Source organism: Bos indicus x Bos taurus, chromosome 12 (genome assembly GCF_003369695.1).
Source record: "Bos indicus x Bos taurus breed Angus x Brahman F1 hybrid chromosome 12, Bos_hybrid_MaternalHap_v2.0, whole genome shotgun sequence".
Taxonomy (NCBI): Eukaryota; Metazoa; Chordata; class Mammalia; order Artiodactyla; family Bovidae; genus Bos; species Bos indicus x Bos taurus.
Genome location: NC_040087.1, coordinates 31,735,597 through 31,759,784, shown reverse-complemented (window position 1 = coordinate 31,759,784; position 24,188 = coordinate 31,735,597). Strand labels below are relative to the sequence as shown.

Sequence of the window (24,188 nt, the reverse complement as noted above, 5' to 3'; positions counted from 1 at the left end):
GCACCAGTTTACCTGACGCCAACGTTCTGCAACCTTAACTTGGAAGCTCAAAGGTAATTCTGACTGTGGACAGTGATGGGAGATTCCATTTCCTACCAAGTGAGCATCTAACATGCTTTTTGTTTGCCTCGTTAAAAAGAAGGCTGAAGAGGCAGAAAGGGGACTTTCTTATCTTGACCTACTTCGGGACAACGAGAAGGAAATGGTTGCTGCAGTAGAAAATGACAGAAAGATGGGGGGAAAGCCAAATTATAACTTTAAGGGAGAAAAGTAAGCAACACTACATGCACTCCCAGACTTTAGGAAGGCAGGGTTTAAGAGAAAGATGTATGTCCACAAGGGAAAATGTAAGTCTCACTGGACAATAGCCAAAGACTCTGAAAAGGAACAAGAGATTTAAAAAGAAGCCAGACTGGTTGGCCAGGGACCATGCTAAAAGCATCATTCAATTTGATAAAGAAATGACCAGTACAACAATTGATAATTGCATAGACCAAAGCAATCTGGTTTGTCTTTTTTTTTTTAAGTGGAGACTGCATTGTTTTTATTTTTTCTTCGGCTGCACCACTTGGCATGTGGGATCCTAGTTCCCCCACCAGGGATCAAACATTGGAAGTGCAGAGTCTTAACCACTGGACTGCCAGGGAAGTCTCAGAAATCTTTTGTTGAACGGTTTCCCTCCTAAGTCTCTTGTGCTGTCTGAATGGAGCCTGACTTGCCATGGACAGATGAGATAGTATCTGAAACGTTCTCGCTCTTCCAGGCAGGAAACTGGTCACAGAAACAGCCCGGACAAAAAACTGAATATTCAGGTCCTCCTCAACCGCTTGTCCACTTGTCCTATTTATGGCCGTTGACCCCTTTAAGGGCAACGACTGCAGTGCTGACCCTCCCCTGGAAACTCCAGGAGGACTAAGCAGTTAGGACCAGGGAGTTTCAAAACTTCCTCTTTTCCTGGGACTTTTCTGAAAATGGCCAGCAGGCAGGAGATGGGAGATCAGGAGACGAGTTCATGGTGAAACACCTTTGGTGACTAAGATGTATTCTCAGTATAAATGAGAAGGGATTTCTCCTCTGTTATGAGCAAAATGCAGGTGATTTTCAGTTTTCATTTAGCAGCCAGAGGGGAGGAGTTGAGAAGTCACAAGTATTTCCAGCAGCGCAGGGAGTAATTTCACTAGAAAGAAGGCTTTGTTCAAAGAGCAAGGGATGATGAAAGACAAACTGGAGGACAGGGAATAATAAAGTGCAGGTTGGGGAAGCTGAGAGCTTCTGAAACCGGAGAGTTGGGGGCTGGCAAGACTGAGGGACTCCACGTGGCACTGAGGGAGGCCCCATCAGGAGACCCTGCCCACTCAGACAGCGGGGTGTGGAGCGGGCACAGTCTGGCTGAAATTGAACCCGGTCCACACATGTTTCTGTCCAGGGTCAGACACAGGGGTGGGAGAGATGCTGCTGATTTTATGTCACTCTACATAATACTAAGCTCGCTTTTATTTCAGGGCAGCCCAGAATCCTGGGGAAATATAATCATTAAAAACCCAATAGTGGGCACTTCCCTGGCAGTCCAGTGGTGAAAACTCCATGCTTCCAATGCAGGGGGCGTGGGTTCGATCCCTGGGTGGGGAACCTAAGATGACACATGCCTCATGGCCAAAATATAATAAAAGAAAAATTTCAAAACATTTTAAATCAAGAAAAATCCCCAATAGTGAAGCATGGCAAACTTCAAAAGGAGGCACACTTTTATTTCTAAATAAGCAAAGCACACACCTGTATGTTTGTTCTCTCACACACTGGGTGTGAGAATCTTGAACATTTGAAATGAACTGGTGTCCAGAGGCAGTACCAGAGTGATGGTTACAAACACAGGCTTTGACTCTGCTATCACCCGGGCTTCCCTGGTGGCTCCGCCAGTAAAGGATCTGCCTGAAATGCAGGAGACCCAGGTTCCATCCCTGGGTCGGGAAGATTCTCTGGAGAAGGGAATGGCAACCCCACTCCAGTATTCCTGCCTGGAAAATCCCATGGACAGAGGAGACTGGTGGGCTCTAATCCATGGGGTAACAAAGAGTCGAGTGTGACTGAGTGACTAATGCACACCGCTATTATCCAGTGGTGTGACTTTGGACAAGTCACTGAAACTCTCTGTTCTGATTTCCTTATCTGCAAAATGAAGGTATATCTAACAACTTATATGGTTGTTAGAGTAGTTTTTGTTAAATTTTTATTAAAGCAGTTTTGCATAAACTGCTTATAATAGTGCCTAGTTGTTGTTCAGTCGCTAAGTTGTGTCTGCCTCTTTGCAACCTCATGGACTGTAGTCCACCAGGCTCCTCTGTCCGTGGGATTTTCCAGGCAAGAATACTGGAATGGGTTACCATTTCTTTCTCCAATGATTATGCTTGCTGCTGCTGCTGCTGCTGTGTCGCTTCAGTCGTGTCCGACTCTGTGCAACCCCATAGACAGCAGCCCACCAGGCTCCACCGTCCCTGGGATTCTCCAGGCAAGAACACTGGAGTGGGTTGCCATTTCCTTCTCCAATGCATGAAAGTGAAAAGTGAAAGTGAAGTCGCTAGTCATGTCCAACTGTTCGAGACCCCATGGACTGCAGCCTACCAGGCTCCTCCGTCCATGGGATTTTCCAGGCAAGAGTACAGGAGTGGGGTGCCATCACTTTCTCCGATTATTATGCCTAGCACATAGTAAACATGATAAATGCGTTAGATCATCATTACTATGAGGCTTATTAAGTCTGGAAATCATTTTGAATAAAAAAGATATTTAGAAGCTTTATTCTGGGGTATACCTTGTCAGAAAGTCACATTAAAACAAAGACGCAAAGAAAAAAAAAACTTAAGTAAATGCCCATCAAGGAGTTAGTCAAAATAAAATCTTCTGAAAAGTGGAATGCCATGTAGCCATAAAAGTGATCACGTAAATAATAGTACACTTATTAACAAAGCAAAAGATGATATTTTAAAGGGAAAAATTGGGTGACAAACGGCACAATTAAAAAAAATGACACAATTAATTTCATGTTTATACAAAAACCTATACTTCTGTTTCTATCATGGCAGTTACATAGAAAAAGTCTGAAATATAAACTCTGGTGGTGGAATTGTGGGTGTTATATCCTTTCTCTTTTTAAGACAATTTCAGAAAATAAGAGTGAATGAAAGGGACTGACTTTGCCCTAGGTCTGGGGTAAGTAACATAACCTGTTTCCATATTTCATAAAATGGAATAATGATCAAATTAGATGATCTGTATAAAGGACTTTGCACACTGGCACATCGCAAGGGCTCAAAGAAGTTTCTTTTGTTCTCAGTGAGGCTTCATGACCTGGTCAATACCTTACAACTGAGTGGGCAGGATTTGGAAATTCCCACTGTTCACTACAAGCAAACATCTCCTCGTGTTTGTTACACTCAGGGCTCATCTCCTTCAGGGAACCAAAACAGTCCTTCCAAAAAAGCTCAATGCAGTCCTGCAATCACATATCATTTATTGACTTGAGAGCTGGCTTTTCTGTTTGTCCCGAGAAGGACTGTGGCTCATCACCCAGAACCCACACTCTACCATACCGCTGGTACCAGGAAGCTCTCAGTTAATGCCTGTTGTGGGCAGAACTCAGACTGGTAGAATTGGAAAATTATATATTTCAGGAAAAAAGAAAATACAGGAATCTGTCATGCCTAAGGAGAGTCTCTTAGAAGAGACTATTTAAATAATTATAACATCCTAATAAGTTGTTTTGGGGTGTGTGTGTGTGTGTGTGTGTGTGTGTGTTTAACCATAAAATTAGGAAAAGCTAAGGCAGATTTGTTTATAAGTCTACAGAGATAGGAAATTAAGCAAACGAACAGACGAAATATCCTAGAACCTTTTCCCAGGACCTGGTTATCAGGGCTGCTGGAAAGTTACAATTTCATAAAACGTAAACATAAAGGCAAACCCTAATAAACTCTGTGCAATATTTGAGGAAGTAAATTGGAGAAACGAAGCTGTGAAGGTGGGGGAAGCTGCTAGATTTCTGGCACACACACGACCACACCAAAGCTTTTTCAGGAGTACTGTTATTACGAGACCTTTCGGTTACACAGAAAAACTGGTGGCACTTTGCTTCTAAAGTCCTCTCCTGCCACATGATGAAAATTCTGTACTTCACCAGCAAAATTCAGTTTGACTAAATAGTTGAAACTGAGTGGTGGGTAAAGGACGCTTACTGTATTATCCTCTGAGTTCACTAGTAAATTGGGAACTTTTTATAATAAAAAATGAAAAAGAACTCAGAATTTAGTCTGCACCCCCAATTACAACACAGAGCTTCATGCAGAGAGCAGAAGACGTTGAGAGCACTTGTGCTCAATTTTTTTGGTCGTTCATCTTTTATTCAATATTTTGAGTGTCTTTTTCATGATGAAGGAGGCTCTGTCTCACCTGGCATTGTGAATCAAGTGGGCCATCACACTCACTGCATCATTTTCATCAATTAATATTGTAGCTCTTCAAGAACTTTTTAAGTAAAATAAATACTGAGTTAAGTGTAGCGGTGTGGAGAAGGCAATGGCACCCCACTCCAGTACTCTTGCCTGGAAAATCCCATGGACGGAGGAGCCTGGTAGGCTGCAGTCCATGGGGTCGCTAAGAGTTGGACACGACTGAGCGACTTCACTTTCACTTTTCACTTTCATGCATTGGAGAAGGAAATGGCTAACCCACTCCAGTGTTCTTGCCTGGAGAATCCCAGGGACCGGGGAGCCTGGTGGGCTGCCGTCTATGGGGTCGCACAGAGTTGGACACGACTGAAGCGACTTAGCAGCAGCAGCAGCAGCAGCAAGTGTAGTGGTGAGTGTGCATTTTGAGTTGATTTCTGGGAGGTGATGATGAATTCATTCATTTACTAAATAGCTGCTGACTATTTACTAAGTAGCTGTTGCCTTGTACAATAGCACAAGGCATTGTACAACGCCTTTCTAAAAAGACAGGAAAATGCCAGGGCCCATCCCCACAGTGGGGTTCAGCACACAAGAGGCTCACTGTATCACCCGGGAACTAGGGGTGAGAGGCACAAGCACTATAGGCGTCAGGATCTTCCCTCATTTATCCATTTAGCTGCCTCTTGAAGATAACTACTTGGGGTCAGGGATGCAGGTTGTGATCATGGAATGAAACCAGATTAACTAGATTGGCCCGAGATCCATATATATCAGAGACAGGGTCCTCTAATCAGTGAGTCTGTCAGATCTTAAGAATGGTGCCAGGTGTCACCAGCACAAATAGCAGCGACCTCCCAGGTGGCCCCTGGCCCTTAAATGCGCCTGCATAACTTGAGGGAGTTGAGGGGGAGACATCACCTTGTTCACGCTTGTAGCCCCTGAAGGCACTGAGCCCATTGAGAAGGTATTAAAGGAATATTTGTTGAACTAAATTGCACTGATCATCTATCTCTTTGAATCAATGTTGCAAGAGAATCCTGTAGGACTAAGAGCTTCTCTGACACTGGGTGACAACACAAAGAACAGGGAAAGGGACAGCACGGACATCCTAAACGCAAGTAGTCAACTCAGCTAGCAGGGGAAGGACTGGCCCTCTGCCTTCTACTTTCAAAAGTTTGATGGTTGAGAATACGGGCGTATGACAATGGGGTGACGCCCCCCTCCAAGGCAGTGGTTCTTAACCACAGGAACTTTTTCTCACCAGGGGACATCCAGCAATGTCCACAGATATTTTAGGTTGTCACAAGTGGGGTTAGTGGTGCTACTGACATCCATGGGGTGGAGACCTGGGACTCGGCAGAATATCCTACCACACAGAAGAAAGACTCCACCGCCACCACCCCCAGGACCCTGAGTGGAGAATTACCCAGCCCAAGATGTCAACAGTCTGTTGTTGAGAAGCCCTGAGTTAGGGGACTGTGAGTCCATCCAAAGGCTGCCTTCTTAATTACTTTAAAAATGAATGCTTTGAACGTTAGGAGGTTTGGGCAAGAGAGGATAGACAGTTCCACGCAAACTCTGCATTATAGAGTGCTTTTTAAAACACACACAAGGGAATTTCCTGGTGGTCCAGTGGCTGACTCCACACTCCCAATGCAGGGGGCCTGGGTTCAATCCCTGGTCATGGAACTGGATCCCACATGCCTCAACTAACACCTGGCACAGGTGAATAAAGAAATAAGTAAAATATTTTAAAAATTAACTGACTTCTAAACCAAAAGTTCTTTTTAAAAAATAAAAAAGCAAACAAGGATCAGCTACAAATCACTTTGGGGTATAGAATAGCATGGTTATCAGGAAACAGAGAAGAATCAAGATGAAAAGAGCTTGAATTTCCCTGGTGATCTAGTGGTTAAGAATCCTCCTGCCAATGAAGGGGACATGGGTTCAATCCCTGGTCTGGGAAAGACTCCACATGCGTGGGGCAACTGATTTGGCATGCCCTAGAGCCCACGGCTCTTCAACGAGAGACGCCACCTCAATAGGAAGCCTGAGCACCTCAACCAAGAGTAGCCACCACTCTCTGCAACTGGAGAAAGCCGGTGAACAGCAACAAAGACCCAGCACAGCCAAAATTAAATAAATAAAACACTTTTTAAAAAGATGAAAAGAGCTCAGCTCTGACTCGTCTCCTAGACCTGTGCCATCCAACAGGAATATAATGCAAGCCACATGCATAATATTAAAGTTTCCAGTTAGCTACCTAAAAAAGTGAAAAGGAGTAAACAGTAATGATAGATTTATTGAACTTAATATATCTAAAATACTAGCATCTTAACATATAATCAAGATAAAATTATTGAGATATTTTACCGCCTATTTCTCACACTAAGTCCTAAAAACCTGCTGTGCATGTTACCGTCACAGTGCATCTCCACTGGCACCAAATGTCAAGCTCTCAACAGCCACGTGTGGCTGATAGACCCGTACTGTACAGTCCAGGACCAGACCTGTGACAGGAGTCACCAGAGGTTCTCATTAAACACATAGACTCTGGATGCAATATGCCTCTGAGATTACTCAAGTGTAGTTATTAAGGAGCAAAGGTAACAGGTGCACCCCAGAGAACCAACTTCTGACTGTAGTTTCTTTGGTGACTGAACTTTCAGCATCTAAAGTCAACAGCTAGCAACTAGCAAAGGAGATTAATCCAAGCCCTGACACGGCACCTTGAAAAAACGTTCAGCTGTGCTCCAAGTGTCCTGCAAGTCAGCTGTAATGTCAAGAAAAATATATTTTGATGGGGAAAACCACTGCAGAATCAGTATATTGTGATAAAAATTGGACCAAGAATCAACCGTGCAGTATTCTTTTAAAAAATGTAGCCTTGGGGCATTGTGCCCCAATTTTGGTTCATCGTGTCTGAAATGGGAGCAAGGAATCCACATTTTTTAATATCCACCCAGATGATTACTCTACAGTTGGTATAAGGACTCACGTTGAGAATCAGTGGTTTACCATAAACCCATTGACTCGCTTAAGACATGACAGATGCCTCTCAGCTCATAGTCTATCCTGAAACCATTGTTACCAGGGATTAGTTTTAAGAGATAAGAAGCATCAGAGCCTTAGGATATACAAGGAAGAGCTGTTTTTTGGAAGGAGAAAGAGAGATAAATTCGGAGTTTGGGATTAACATATACCCACTACTATACGTAAAATAGGTTAACAACAGGACCTACTGTATAGCACAGGGAACCGCACTCAATATCTTGTAATAATCTATAAAGGGAAAAAGGCTGAAAGAGAATATATATGCATGTATCAGAGGCTTCCCTGGTGGCTTCCCAGTGGTAAAGAATCCGCCTGCTAATGAAGGAGACTCAGGTTCAGTCCCTGGGTCGGGAAGATCCCCTGGAGAAGGAAATGGCAACCCACTGCAGTATTCTTGCCTGGAGAATCCCATGGGCAGAGGAGCCTGGCAGGCTACAGTCTATGGGTTGCCATAGACTATATAGGTCTATAGGCATCGTCTCTTGTGGCAACTATGGGTTGCCAAAGAGTCAGACATGACTTAGTGACTACGCAACAACAAAAAATATGTGTATAAATGAATCACTGTGCTATACACCTGAAACTAACATAATATTGCAAATGAACTATCCTTCAACTTTAAAAACATGTTGATTTTTATTTTCCAAAGAGGGGCTGAAGAATTTCTCCCCTAAGAGAAACCTGAGTGCGGTTGGACAAACCCTCAGGAAAATGAGATTTTCCTTCAGCATTTATCCTTGGGCTATGTCTGTGTTTGTTTTTTGAAAACTCAAATCAATATACCTATAGGTAGCGTTTTCTGTTTTTCAGGGGTTTTACTTCCTCAGTCATCTGCCAAGGGGCTGAGAGAGACTTCGTGTGCCAGGAGCACATAGCCTCAAATAGGAAGTAACTATCGGGTGACTCAGAAAATGCCGGACTCAAACTGATAATGGTTCTTTCTGTTTTTCGTGAGTAGGTTACACTCTTTGAACTGATTAAAGAGTTATCATTGTGCCCTCAAGTCTGCTGCTTGCTTCCTCGTCCTCCATATCAGCATGATAGAACATTCACTCAAGGGTAACCAGAAGGGTCTGGCCAAGAATGATGATGCCTCCTGGACTCACCTGTACCCATCATCCAGGCCACTTTGCTCACAAGGAAATGATTTTCGAGAGAAGGTCCACGTACATCTGATTTGTGGGTATGCTTTAAACCTGACAGAAAAACAAAATTCTTCATACTGGTCAATTTCATAATCTTCATTTGATTTGGAAACGTTTATAAATCCCTTTTCTGTAAAAAAAAAAAAAAAAGAATGCATTTCTAAATTAGATAATGAGATTCATATGGAAATATATTGAGAAAATAAATTTTTATTCATCAGTTTTAAGCAAGAAAACTGAGATTTGATAGCCCAACAAGAAACACATGAGTCCTGTCCCCAGTTAGAAGCCTGAGCATATCACCTTCTGATTTCGCTCAGAATTAGATGTGAATAATTGATGCTCTTCCCAGAGAAATGTATAAAGACATCTATTGATTTTGCATACAACTTCAAGGGGTTGGAGGATTCCTCCAGCTTGGTGAACCATGGACACAGAGGGACCCACCGACAATCCCTCAGTCAGAACGGCCTCCTCGTGACTTATGCCACATAAAATAATCTCAGGGCACAAATAAAAGAACAGTCTAGCCAGTGATATGCACAAGGTTTCCCTGGGGAATACTTCCTTGTTAGTTTGATAAGAGAATCTTTTTATTTCTCAGCATTTTCAATGTAGGTGGCTAAAGGCTGCCACCTACTCTGAGATCACTTTTTTTTTTGAGATCACTTAAAAAAAAATTTATTGCTGTCTCTGAGATTACTTAAAGCAGGGTTATTGTCAGATCCTACACAGCCCACCCAAATTTCCATTTCCTCAAGGTTCAGTGGTAAAGAATCCACCTGCCAATGCAGGAGACATGGGTTCAATCCCTGGGTCAGGAATATCCCCTGGAAAAGGAAGTGGCTGCCCACTCCAGTATTCTTGCCTGGAGAATCCCATGGACAGAAGAGCCTGGCAGACTACAATCCATGGGGTCCCAAAAGAGTTGGACACAACCAAGTGACTAAACAACAAGTATTTGTTGGGTTTTCTCAGCCACTGCTCTCTGCCCTTGAGGGGCAGTGCTCAGGTAGTTCTTATTAATGGTGCATTCTGCGTCTGGCTCTCAGCCATGTCTGGGACTACAAGGATAGAAGGGATTATTCCTGTCTTTAGGAACCTTCCAGCCTACTGGAAGACAAAAATCCACAAACAGAGGGTCATATTACAATGTGATGAGTGCAAAAGCAGTGGCATTCAAGCAGGCTCAGGCTCGGTTTAACCGGAAAAGGAAGGGAGGGGGCAGCTTGTATTGATTTCACAAAGCTATCCTAATTCAATTTCTCTCTCAACTTTTTGATACTAACCTTATACTGAAAGCAGAATTTGCAGCACCTGCCTTACACTCCACACTAAAACAACTAAAAACATGAGTACAGATTATGTGCGCAGCTGCATTACCTAGGATGGTGACCAAAGCTGATTTACTGGGATGCTCTGAAGAGGAACAAGTGTAATAGCCAGTGTCGTTTCTTCCCACTGATGATACAAAAGCAAACAGAATCCGTATCATAGTTCTGTTTGTGGAATAGGTACTCATCTCAAAGTAGCTGCCCTAGATTTTAATATAAAACAGAGTTTGAATGGAGTGATTTCCACCTGGATTCTTGGTTCATTTTTCTGCATTTCAGAATACCAGCTCATCCTCTCACCTCTTCCAGTGCTTTATTCTCTAATTCCCAGCTGAGCCCGAATCCGTGGTTTACGTGAATGGCTTTGCACCTTATCCATAAGGGTTCCCCTACTTTAAGAAATAATTGTGGCGGTGTGGTCTGAGGAGTCTGGTTTAGATCTAGAAGATGAAAAAATCCCGGGTAAGAAGAAAAGTGATTCCCCCCTGCACCACACAATATATCCTGAACATTCTGCAGAATAAAGGTTTTAATGGTATCTCAGGGCTTCCCTGGGGGCTCAGTGGTAAAGAATCCGCCTGAGACACAGGTTCCATCCCTGGTCCAGGAAGATCCCACACGCTGTGGAGCAACTAAGTCCATGGGTCACAACTACTGAGCTTCTGCTCTAGAGCCTGGGAGCCGCAACTACTGAGCCCACGTGCAGCAACTACTGAAGCCCACAGGCCCTAGAGCCTGTGCTACATAACAAGAGAAGCTACCACAATGAGAGGTCCTTGCACCCCAACTAGAGAGTAGCTCCCCATTTGCCACAACTAGAGAAAAGCCCGTGCACCAACAAAGACCCAGCACAGCCAAAAATAAAATAAATAAATTAAAAAAAAAAGATTTTAATGGCATCTTAAATGTTACAAACTATCCCAAAATAAAAGGATATTTTAGAGATTAAGTAGTCTCTTATGAAGAAATGAGCACAGAAAGAATCCATAATATTACACTGAAAATGGCCTGAAGGAACTATAGCATTTTTGAAATTGAGTGAGGACCTAAGGGGTGATGATTAGTCCCAGACTGTCTCCAAGGAACAGTCACAGAAAACAGAAGGACAGGATATGACGGTCTTACCTATAGTGAAGAGCTTGGTACATTCCCTGCCCAGCTCGTTTCTTGCACAGCACCTGATATCTGTTCCAAATAACTCATGGAGGACGCTCTCCTCCTTCGTGACAACAGCTGGACTCTCTCCTTTACAGCTGCAATTAAAAAAGAAATGTCAGTTGACTAAACACCTTTTAAAATGACAAGCGAGTATTCAGGAGAAGAGCCAGATAAAAGGTTGTAGAGTTTAAGAGCCTGATAAGAAAATAAAGATAGGAGCAGGTCACAAGGCAAACCAATTCATACTGAGGGTGTGCGCACCACCCACGGAATTCTTAAGGGAACTAGTTAGTTATTCATTACCTCACCTAATTAGAATAATGCTGGAGAGAATCATAATAAAAGAGTGCCAAAGGTTTTGAGAAAAGTACGGATACGAAAGGGGAAAGGGGGGTGGGAGGAACTGGAAGATTGGGATTGACATACACACACTATTGATAGTATGTATAAAATAGAAAACAGCATGTGTAAAATAGGTAACAGCATGTATGAAACAGATAACTAATGAGAACATGGGCTTCCCTGGTGGCTCAGAGGTAAAGAATCTGCCCGAAAGTGCAGGAGACAAGGGTTCAGTCTCTGGCTCGGGAAGATCCCCTGGAGAAGGGAATGGCGACCCACTCCAGTATTCTCGCCCGGGAAATCCCACAGACAGAGGACTGTAGCCAGGCGGGCTACAGTCCATGGGGGTCCCAAAAGAGTTGAACACAACTTAGCGACTGAACAACAACAAATGAGAACATATTGTATAGCTCAGGGAACTCTACTTAATGCTCAGAGGTGACCTGAAATCCATAAGTGAGGGGGTACTTGTACATGTATGTCAGATTCATTTTGCTGCACACTAGAAACTAATACAACACAGTAAAGCAACTATACTCCAATAAAAATTTATTTAAAAAAAGATTTCGTGTCTGGTGACCTCTTGGTTGTTGTTAAACAGAAAAAACGAATGGAAGAACCGAGAAAAGACAGAAAAGGGGTGGGGAAGAAAATGGAGAAAAGGAAAAGCACAATTAGGTTTTAATACAGCAACAAGGTGTAGGATCTTTGAAGCTCTGAAGAGGACAAGCCGTGAGAGGGAGAGAGGCCAGGGCTGCAGAAGTGCCCAGGGTCCCCACAGCTCACAGAGGAGAGGGTGGTGTCACCTGAGAGGAGCCAGCCCCACCTGGGGATCTGGGCTTCCCCAGTGGCTCAGTGCTAAAGAATCTGCCTGCAGTGCAGGTCATCAGGTTTGATAAAATCCCCTGGAGGGCACGGGAACCCACTCCAGTATCCTTGCCTGGAGAATCCCCAAGGACAGAGGAGCCTGTCGGGCTGCAGTCCATGGGGTCGAAAAGAGTCACGACTGAAGCAACTTAGCACACACGCACGGGGACTGAAGGGACTTCTCCCTGCCCTCTCCCACCTCCCTAACTATCACCTTTCCCAAAGCAGGTACAGCTTTTGGAATAGTCACAGCTTTCTGTGACTATATACAGCTTCTGTGTACAATCACTTTTCTCCTCTTTATCACTTTAGTCAAATATATTCTTTGTTGTTTACGTATTATTCCTTGAGTTTTAAAAATGACAACAATAATTCTTTTTAAATTACAATAATTTGTTTATTTTGTTTGGCCAAGTGGTAAGGGAAATCTTAGTCCCCTGACCAGGATGGAACCTGAGTCCCCTACATTGGAAGATCAGAGTCTAAACCACTGGACTGTCAGGGAAGTCCCAATAATAATTAATCTTTAAGACAACAATAATTGCTTATTGTAGACATTTTGGAAAATCCAGAAAAACCCAAAGGAAAGAATTTTAATTTGTCCATATTCCTACCACCATGAGATGACCAACTGTTACTATTTTGCTGTGTGTAGCTTTCTAATCTTTTTCTTCTCTGTTCACACATTACATTTATATCTATAGGTAATCTCTTTTTCCTTCAAAATGTGGAATCCCAGTTTTATCATTTGGCAACCTGATTTTTTTTTTCGCCTTCTCTTTAGTCCCATTTTTCAATTAAAGTTGTTTAGTACATTTTAATTAGTTCAAACAGCATGAATCCTTACTTTGTGAACACTTAGGTATAACACATTTACAAGGTACTGACTATCTACCGGGAATTGTTCTGTGCGTTTCACGTGTACCGATTCATTTCCTCACAGACCGCTACCAGCCCCACGCTTCTAATGAGCTGGCAAGGGGTTAAGTAACTCAAGGCCACACAGGTATAAGCACAGAAAGGTTCAGACCCAGGTAGATTCTACATCTTCAAACAATCATATCTGCTCTTCCAGAATACATGGAATAAGTACAAATTAAACATTCATTCACAGGGGATTTTTTTATCTAGAGGGGATTATACACTAAAACCTGGACCTGGGACTTCCCTGGGGGCCCAGTGACTAAGACTCCATGCATCCAACTCAGGGGGCCAGGGATCCATCCCTGGTCAGGAAACTAGATCCCAAATGCCCCAACTAAGACCCAGTGCAGCCAAATAAGATAAAAGTAAAAAGTAAAAAACTTTAAAGTCTGGACCTTTTTTTTTAAAAAAACACAACAGTTATAACTTTATTTATTAATTTGACTGTGCTGGATCTGTGCTGCTGTGTGGGCGTTCTCTGTAGTTGTGGTGAGTGGGGGCTACTCTCTAATTGGGGTACGCCAGCTTCTCATTGCGGTGGCTTCTCGTGTTGCGGAGCATGGGCTCTAGGGTGTGCGGGCTTCTGCCAGTTGCTGCATGTGGGCTCAGTAGTTGTGGTGCCCAAGCCCTAGAGCACAGGTCAATATTGTGGTGCCTGAGCCACCTTACTTGATTAGGGATCGAACCCGTTTCTTCCACATTGGCAGATGGTTCTTTACTACTGGGCCACCAGGGAAGCCCTGGACCTTTCTTTTTCCCCCGACAGAGTCAACAACCCTGTAACTTTAAGTTAGAGAGTCAACAACCCTGAACTTAAAGGATGCTAATTCATGTCCTGTGATATGCAGGGAGGGTCCTACAGGTCAGTGACATGACCAATGGGAGCTCCAAAGGCCCCCTCACTAAGACACACCCCCCACTTCCCCCCTGGGAAGTCCACACCAATCATGCTTTAAAAGGGCATGTTTCTTGTTAACATGGTGATAACTTGTATATACAGTATGATGTCAACTATATTAGAGAAAGTCACAAGAGCTGTTCTCATGTCATACCTGTCACTCTGTGAATCGCAGAACACCCATTCCACCGTCGGTTCTGGAACACTCTCTGAGATGCAGACCAAGGCGTCCTGATTTTCCATTTTTCTAAAGTAAGGTTTCCTTAATGTGTAAAGCAGTGTATCTAAAGCATTATAAATTATTCATGTTTTAATATTAAAAATGTTTCATATGAAAAACATTAAAAAAAACAATAACTTTGTCTCCTCAAAAGAAGAATTCTACATCAAGAAAAGTTAATCTCTTATACTCTAGCAGTATCTTCCACTCCATTCCAAATATATATAATAACATAGCCCCTCCTCACTAATATATTAAACTCAGCTCAGGCTGAAATGCTGACTGGCATTTATTCTCTTAGCTAATGTCTTTGGCTATTTCATGAATCCAAAGACAACTAAAGTTTAGCAGAGGGAAGCCAGGTAAAAAAACAAATATCAATATGCATGGGAAAAAGAAGAGCAGAAATAACATAAAGTTTATAACACATACTTATCTAGTTTTGAGGCTCAGCTTTCTGCCCACATGGAGAAGGGCATGGCAACCCACTCCAGTATTCTTGCCTGGAGAATCCCCATAGACAGAGGAACCTGGCGGGCTACAGTCCATGGGGTCACAAAGAGTCGGACACGACTGAGCAAGTAACACTTTCTGCCCACAATTTTATCTAGAACTAGGCAGAAATATAGTCGAACAGAGATAGAATTGAAACAGAATTAAGAGGTTTATTTTAGCCTCTTATTCACATTGAACCTCCCCCCTCCTCCTTCCTCCTATTTTCCCCTCCCTCTCCCCACGGTGCTTATCATATCATCTCTACTTCTGCTTGGAACCCTTAGCGACAGGAGTTCATGACCTCCCAGAGTAGATCCTTCCAGTTTGGAACCATTTTTTTTTTTTTAAAGAACGCTAAATTTCAATCTTCCTTATAATCAATTCTTTTAAAATACTATAATACTTTATATATATATATATGCATATCAAATATATACAAAGAGTAAATTTTGAAGCATAATAAATAAAAATGAAGATCTATGGATCCATGCTCTACTTAATAATTGCAATAATCATAAATACCATTGAATCTACTTTTGTGTTTCTCTCCATGTCTCAACCCTAGGTTAATTTTATCCTGAATTTTGTGTTTGTCATTTTCAAACTTTAAAAAATGTCTGTATCACATAGATGGGTGGCCCCAGACAGTATATTGGTTTGTTTGCTTGTTTCTGGGCTTCAACATGTGCAATCACTCAATATGCAGTCCTTCACAATTTCAGTTATTTATCCAAACTTATTTTTAAGACTCATCCATGGTTATGTATGCATGTAGCTATGCTTAATTCAAAACTCTTGATGAAAGGGAAAGAGGAGAGTGAAAAAATTGGCTTAAAACTCAACATTCAGAAAACTAAGATCATGGCATCTGGTCCCATCACTGCATGGCAAATGGATGGGGAAACAGTGACAAATAAACAAAATAAAGTGAGAGACTTTATTTTCTTGGGCTCCAAAATCACTGCAGATGGTGACTGCAACCATGAAATTCAAAGATGCTTGCTCCTTGGAAGAAAAGCTATGACCAACCTAGACAGCATATTAAAAAGCAGAGACATTTCCTTTGCCAACAAAGGTCCATCTAGTCAAAGCTTTGGCTTTTCCAGTAGTCATGTATGGATGTGAGAGCTGGACTATAAAGAAAGCTGAGCACCAAATAATTGATGCTTTTGAACTGTGGTGTTGGAGAAGACTCTTGAGAGTCCCTTGGACTGCAGGAGATCCAACCAGTCCATCCTAAAGGAAATCAGTCCTAAATATTCATTGGAAGGACTGATGCTGAAGCTGAAATTCCAAAACTTTGGCCACCTGATGTGAAGAACTGACTCATTTGAAAAGACCCTGATGCTGGGAAAGACTGAAAGCGGGAGGAGAAGGGGACGACAGAGGATGAGATGGTTGGATGGCATCACCGACTCAATGGACACGAGTTTGAGTAAGCTCCGGGAGCTGGTGATGGGCCGGGAAGCCTGGTGTGCTGCAGTCCATGGAGTCACAGAATCAGACATGCCTGAGTGACTGAACTGAACTGAACTGCTGCTTAATTCATTTTGCTACCACTACCTTGTGTTCCACTGGTGGATATATCACAGTCTACTGTTCCATTTTCTTGTAGGGGACATTTGGGTGTTTCTTGTAGTTTGAATCACCAACAGTGGTCCTATGAACATCCTGTGCATTTCTACCAAGGCAGGTGTGTACATTCCTTTAACAATAGACCTCGGAGTGCAACTTCTGATCCCTACGGTGTGGATCCACGCATAATGACGATTTGTTTCCAACCATCCGGTGGGTATAAAATCATATCTCATTGTGGTCTTTTTTAAGATAATTTAAAATTTATTTATTTTATTATTTATTTTTGGCTGTGCTGGATCTTGGTTGCTGAGCAGGCTTTTCTCTAGTTTCAGCGAGTGGGGCCTTCTGTCCAGTCCCGGTGCATGGGCTTCTCCTTGCAGTGGCTGCTCTTGTTGCAGAGCACAGGCTCTAGAACATACAGGCTTCAGTTGTTGTGGCTCCTCAGCTCTAGGGCATAGGCTCACTAGTTGCGGTGCACAGGCTTAGCTGCCCCAAGGCATGTGGCATCGTCTCGGATCAGGGACCGAACCTACGTCTCCTGCCTTGGCTAGTGGATTCTTATCCACTGAGCCACCAGGGAAGCCCTTCATTGTGGTCTTAATTTGCATGTCTCAGCTATTAATTTAATATGTTTACTATATAGTGAAATATCTACTCGTGTCTTTTACTTTTCTACTAGTTTTTTTTCTTATTGATTTATAGAAGTTCTTTACATATTATGACTATTCAATCTTTGTTGATTATGTAAATTACAAACATCTTTTCCTATTGTATCATAGTTTTTACTATCTCTTCCTGTAGCTTCTGACCAGTGGTCCCAAGTCTACCTTCTAGAGCAATTTTTTTTTTAAGTGAAGCTTTGCTTCCATGGGAAAATCTTTCCAATATTTAAAACCATCCTGAGGTTAAGGAAGACCACTGCCATTGAAGATGTTTTTAACTAGTTAGCCCAGGTTTCCTGATGCACATCAGAAGAATTTCCTTTACGTTACACTGCAATCAATCTTCTGCTTTCCTCAAAATATTTCCTTTTCTTTGCTAAACATTCTTAATTCCCTTAGCTTCTCCTAACGTAAGGAATTCCAAGATTTTCACTATCCTGGTGGCTCTGTTTTGTCACTGTTCATCTGCAAAAATGTAGAACTGTAAATAGTAATTTTCCATGAATTTTCTTAACCCAGACATTACATTTTTGTGAATGCTGCCAAGGTTCAGATTTCCTTTTTTAGCAACCATAACATACTGTTGGTTAATACTGAACTTGTGGTTCACTAAACCCTTTCCTCTTTTTCGTGTTGACTTCTGCCAAGTCTACTCCACCTGATTTTTTTGAATCCCACCACCCAGCAGCACCGTTAAAAACAGTTGCAACTTACTTGAATGATTGTTGTGCTATTTTTATATTGTAAATCTTTTTCTTTTCATTTGTACATTGTAAATCTTAAGTGAAAAAAAGTTGCCCTAAGTATAATAAAGACAGCAGACACACATTTACTTTATACAAATTCAACACTTGGCAAAAAACAGAGGGAAAGAAAGAGAGAGGAAAAAATCTCTCATTCTCTTCCAACCTGAGGGCTTCCTGTCTCACAGAGTGGGGTGCAGGACTAGGGAGGGGTCAGGAACAGGACTAAAATCAAAGAGCAATGAGAGGTACCTCTTGACTTTTGACCTTCTAGGGCTCTGGCTCTTTACATATCAGAGTAATTGCTGGGCTTTTCAAAACAAACGTTGACAGATTTTGACTTTGCCTGGCTTTTGCCTGACAGGCTGACTTTGGAGCCTAACACCGTGTCCCCAGCCCCGTTCAGATGAGCCTTGTGGGAATCTAAATGGCTCTGCTGTTTGCAGCTCTGACTGCAAGACCCAGGGCAGGGAGGCTGGGAGTGCAGACCTGGCCAGGCTCAGCCTCCGGTCGTTGAGCCCCGCACCGCTATGGGCCGGGACACACAGGCACTGCACCCTGCAAGTCACACCAAAGTGCAGCCAGGGAGCCTGATTTACAGTGGATGAACCAGAGCTTCTGGAGTGCTGCCCTGGCCCCTAAAGGCAGCGGGACCCATGTGAACGCACCACTTCTAGCCCCGTTTGTCATGTGGGGTAAACCATGGTGGGGGGGCGGTACAAGGCTGAGTCTGCACAACCTCCAGGCCTGGCAGAACTTGGTGGAGAGAAGGAGAAGCCAGAAGACATGCCAGAGGTGGTTTTGCTAACTGCACAGCTGTGTCCCCGTCCTCCCCTGGCCCCCCAACACCCCGGGTGAGAACCTCTGCCTTGCTCCTGATGGTCTGCATAGCAATGGGAGCATTGCAATGAACACAGCAGCTGGCAGCTCCGTATGGTTATTTAAATTCAACTTTCAATCAATTAAGATGAAATAAAGTGACAACTTTGGTGCCCAGTCACACTGGCTATATTTCAAATGTTCACCAGCCACCTGTGGCCAGTGGCTACCTTGCTGGACAGAGCAGACACAGACATTCTCATTGCCTAAGCTTGTGCAATCCTGTGAGATATGTCTGTGTAACCCCATTTTATAGATCAGAACACTGAGGCTCAGAGAAGATGCCGTGACCCGCCCAAAGCGGTCACATCAGATCCAAACTAAGGACTCAGGTCTTCTGACTCTAAGGTCAAAATGCTTTTCACTTCTTCCTTGTCATCTGTCCGTCAGTGAAAAAAAATGGGGAGCCCTAAAATAGAGGTTCTGAAGAGCGCTCACCCTCAGTCTGTGGGTCACAGCAGAGTCTCAATAGGTGATGGGGGAGGTTGAAGTGAGTTCAATTAATTCAGCCACATGTCGAGGGAAACCTGGTTAAACTGTCTGGGGCACCTGGTAAGAGCTCTTAGATTCCAACCACCCCTTTAGAATATTGAGAAAACCTAGGAGCAAATGGCACTTACTTCTTAGACTCACTGTAAACAATACTGTGTAATTGGTAGCTGCACTCTGAATCAAAAGTCGGTATTCTCCAGCTTGGGTTTCTGTCATTTTCAAAATGACCATGGAAAAAACTCCTCTGAAACACAAGAAAGAGAACTGGTTAATCTGGAAAACGTGTGAAACAAAAACCATCAAATTTCACACTGAGTCAGAAGGCAGTTGGGCAGCTCTGGTTCATCTCCGTGGAGAACAAAGCTCCTATCCTGCGCCCAACACTCAGCTTGGGCCTTGTTAGTTTGACCTTGACCTTGATCCGGTCCCTCCCTGGGGAGTGAGCGCTTCACCTCATGCTACCCAAGCCCCTTGGAGGAAAAACTCCTGCCAAAACCATACAGACTTGGTGGGATGCCTTCCTTAGTAGCAGGGCAGCATTCCTGCCAACGACAAAGCATCCTCCATAGGCTTGTCTGCCAGTCACCTGGTCACATGCCTTGGTGCCCCGTTTGCAGAACCACATGATGGAACAAGCAAGATGTGCTGAGACTAAGAATAGTCCGTTTTGTGCCCTATCCGTCCAGAGGGAAGAATTCAAGTAAAATCAGACACAAAGCATTTTCCTATGAGATAATAATTACACTGATACATCACATGGATGTAAGGAGAGAGATGTCTCAATGTGAGTATTTCTAAGTTTTCAGATACTTGGTAAAGATCAATCTGCCTAGGGGCCTTCGTTTCCCAGGTGGCACTAGTGGTCAAGAACCTGCCTGCCAATGCAGAGGATGTAAGAGATGTGGGTTCAATCCCTGGGTCAGGAAGATCCCCTGGAGGAGGGCATGACAACCCACTCCAGTATTCTTGTCTGGAGAATCCCCATGGACAGAGGAGCCTGGCGGGCTACAGTCCATAGGGTCACAAAGAGTCGGACACAACTTAGCGACCAAACAACAACAAATATGTATTTTTTGCTCATGCAGGTGTTTTGACACGCTTGCTTTCTTTCTCTGAACTCTTCACATTCCTAGTACCATGTGTGAACTCTTGGGTATCTCATACAAAACTCTGAGATGGTTATCAGATCTGTCTGGTTATGAGTCTGAGAGCAGATTTAATTTCTGTGTGAGTGTGTGTGTGTGCACGCGCGTGTGTGCTCAGTTGTGTCTTGATTCTGTGACCCCCCGGACTGTAGCCACCAGGCTCCTTTGTTCATGGGATTCTCCAGGAAAGAATACTGGAGTGGGTTGCCATTGCCTTCTCCAGGGGATCTTCCCAACCCAGGGATCAAACCCGTGTCTCTTGTGTCTCCTCTATTGGCAGGCCGATTCTTTACCACTGTACCGCCTGGGAAGCCCTTAATTTCTGTAACTCTTTGCTATGGAGAAGTTGCTAAAAATGTCTTGGTACTAGGTTAACTAACCCACAAAAGACCTATGACTTTGGCTGCCTGACCTATAACAAAAAAAGGCACTCTTTCAGAAGAGTAAAAAGAACCCTAATTTTTTATTTTTCTTTTGGTCTCAAGCTAAGAGCTGTTGTGGCATTTCATATATGCATATCTATATATCTATATACCTATCTATCTATCTATAATATATATGTATATATATTAGTCTCTAAGAAGAGATTTCATTTTGTTTTACGGGAATTCTGTGGTGTGTGGGAAAAATGATCATTTACATGCTTTGTAGCACACACAGAGTGATAACATCATGTGGTATTAGATTTTAATAAAATTACTGGAACATTTCTTTAAGGCAAAATGCTTAATAACAGAGTGCTTTACTTTAACCCCAAGGTAAACGTAAGCAAAAAAAGAGAAGTGAGTAATATGGCCTCAAAAGAGGAAAGGAAAATGAATGTGCTCTAAGGTTTAGAACCAGACTTCAGAATTATAGCTACTGGCCTGAAAACTACTTCAATGTTGGTCTGACCTTACAGAAACAAATTAGAGTCCTTGGTACAAGCCAATCATGGGTGTTCTCCCGTGTCCCAGGCAGGTGGCATGGAGCTCTCTTTGGGTCATTGAGGGGCCGTTTTCTGCATTGCTTCTAGAAAGACAATGCCTCTGCTAGTTTTGGGATGCCAGAGCAACCCAAGAATTAGAGAATAAAGCAGTGTAGAATTAGTAAGTGGGCATTCAAATGGCCCGTGCCGCCTGCTTCCTACCCTCCTTGGTCGTGGACAGCAGCGGGCTGCAGTCAGCACAGGGTTAGAGTCAGGGCTTTGCTGTCAATCTAAGACGTGTTTCTGGACCCTGACACCAATGCTCACCACACAGAGGTCAATTTCTAATGTTTCATAATATTATACATTGCAATTCTGCTCATCATACTAGGAAACAAAACAGGTAAGCAATTCCCAGAAAGAAGCTTCTCACTACTTTAACTAGTCAGCTCTTTGCTACTTTAACCAGAATGGAAGAGAAATTTTCTAATTTTTTTATCTTTAAGACAAAATACAATGAAAACACAAGCCATTGGAATTCCCTGGCGGTCCAATGGTTTATAATCTGCCTGCCGATGCAGGGGATTTGGGTTTGACCCCTGGTCTGGGAAGAATCTACATCCTGTAAGGCAACCGAGCCCATTCGCCACAACCACTGAGCCCGCACTCCAGAGCCTGTGTGATCCAGCAAGAGAAGCCACCGCAACGAGAGGCCCTTGCGCTACAGTGAGAGAGAAGCCCCCGCTCACTGCAACTAGAGAAAGTCCATGCATAGCCATGAAGATCCATGGAGCCAAAAATAAAATAAGTAAATAAAATTTTTGAAAAACAAGCCACCTTTAAAATCTCAAACAATCTTTTCACTATTTGTTTTACATTTTGTCAGCTATCACTACGTTCTTAGGCCCCGGCCGCTCAGTCTCTCAGTCATGTCCAACCCCATGGACTGTGGCCTGCCAGGTTCCTCTGTCCATGGGATTTCCCAGGGAAGAATACTGGAGTGGCTTGCGATTTCCTCCTCCAAGGGATCTTGCCAACCCAGGGATCAAACCTGCATCTCCTATGTCTCCTGCATTGGCAGGTGGATTCTTTACCTGGTACCTTTACTAGTACCACCTGGGAAGCCCTTCTTCTTCTGCTGTTGCTGCTGCTAAGTCGCTTCAGTCATGTCCAACTCTGTGTGACCCCATAGACGTCAGCTCACCAGGCTCCCCTGTCCCTGGGATTCTCCAGGCAAGAACACTGGAGTGGGTTGCCATTTCCTTCTCCAATGCATGAAAGTGAAAAGTGAAAATGAAGTCGCTCAATCGTGTCTGACTCTGTGCAAACTCATGGACTGCAGCCTACCAGGCTCCACCGTCCATGGGATTTAGGCCCTAAATATACCATATATGTCTATATAACTTTTTAAATTAATAGACTTTATTTTTTAGTACAATTTTACATTTATGGGAAAACAGCATAAACACAGAGATCCCGAACACACCCTTCCCCATCCCCCCCACCACCCCCAGTTTTCCTATTACTAACATCTTGCATACGTGTGGTGTATTTGCTACAAGTGATAAACCAATACTGATATTAACTCAAGTCCATAGTTTACATTAGGACTCACTTTTGGTGTTGTTTACCCTGTGCATTTTGACTGCTATAAAATGTCATGAATCCATGCCCTAACTAATTTTTTGGTTCACTTTATTTCACTGGAGATAAGAGTTACAATGGACGTCTTACAGCAGTCTGAAAAGAAACTCCAAATGAAGCAAGAATGCCTTTTTTTCTTTTTAATGGGAAGAAAGTATTCCTCCAAAAATCCTTGTGGTTACACATTGCCGCCCTGGCTCCCGCTTACCTGTTTTGTAAATCCAAGTGTGGCTGGCAGTTTAGGTAGCTGTGTTTAAAGACCCAGAGACAGGAAGTGTTCCCTGGGGCGGAGACCAGTACTTGCAGTGTGATGGACGCAGCCACGTCCACCTGCACCGTGGCCGCTTCATAGATGGTCTCTGTGCCCTCGGGCCTCAACGCACATGCCAGGTCTTCCCGGGATTCTGATGCCTACGTCATCGATGAAACAACGTGAATTTACTACAAGGGCAGGTTTAATAACTCTTCCTTTTAGCTGGAAACTTTACCAAATACATACATGTTGAAATACTGCATACAACACCCAAGCGCATCATAACCCATGGAGGACATATCACTGACTAAAATTCATATTAGTTATAATTCTCTAAGGAAAAGACAGATAATTTTAGGCTGCATTTCTAAAAATGCTTTATAGACTGTTATAGGTTGAATTGTGCTACCCCCAAATTCAGAAAAGGGCGGCAGAAGATGAGATGTTTGGATAGCATCACCGACTCAATGAACATGAGTTTGACCATACTCCAGGAGATGATGAAGGATAGGGGAGCCTGGTGTGCTGCAGTCCATGGGGTCACAAAGAGTTAGACACAACTGAGCAACTGAACAACAACAGGAAGAAATAACAAAACAAAGTGAAATGTGACGTGCTTGATAAACAGAAGTCCACTACTTTGGACGGTGCATTTAAGTGCTCTGGACCTTCAGAGCAGGGAGAAGTGACTTCCAGGCGAGGACAGTGGGGGTGGAGATGCTCCAGTGGAGTGCAGCAACTGAGCTGGATCTTAAAAGATGAACACAGAATAAAGTAAACCAAGAACAACAACAACAAAATCCTGACATGCCAGAAGAAAACATTTGCTATGCGTATGACAAATAAAGGAAAGAAAGTGCTAACACCCTTAGGAGGTAAAGAATTTTTTTAAACATTGAGAGACACAGAAGCAAAAACACGATAGAGAAAAGGGAAAAAGAAATAAATAGACAGTTCACAAAAACGTTATAAAGAATGGCTCTTAGGCACATGAGAAAATGTTCAA

General features: G+C 43.2%; 1 protein-coding gene across 2 annotated transcripts in view; it reads right to left on the bottom strand.

Moving 5' to 3' along the window:
• Positions 1-24,188, bottom strand: part of FLT3 (fms related tyrosine kinase 3) — a 69,937-nt gene that overhangs the window by 24,069 nt on the left and 21,680 nt on the right. For both annotated transcript variants that reach the window (XM_027557519.1, XM_027557518.1), the window contains exons 3-9: positions 23,138-23,340; positions 19,362-19,477; positions 14,319-14,448; positions 11,101-11,228; positions 10,276-10,415; positions 10,025-10,178; positions 8,603-8,771 (exon numbers count right to left, since the gene is read on the bottom strand). In XM_027557519.1, the coding sequence (XP_027413320.1) occupies positions 8,603-8,771; positions 10,025-10,178; positions 10,276-10,415; positions 11,101-11,228; positions 14,319-14,448; positions 19,362-19,477; positions 23,138-23,340 (1,040 nt within the window). The remainder of the gene's footprint in view (positions 1-8,602; positions 8,772-10,024; positions 10,179-10,275; positions 10,416-11,100; positions 11,229-14,318; positions 14,449-19,361; positions 19,478-23,137; positions 23,341-24,188) is intronic.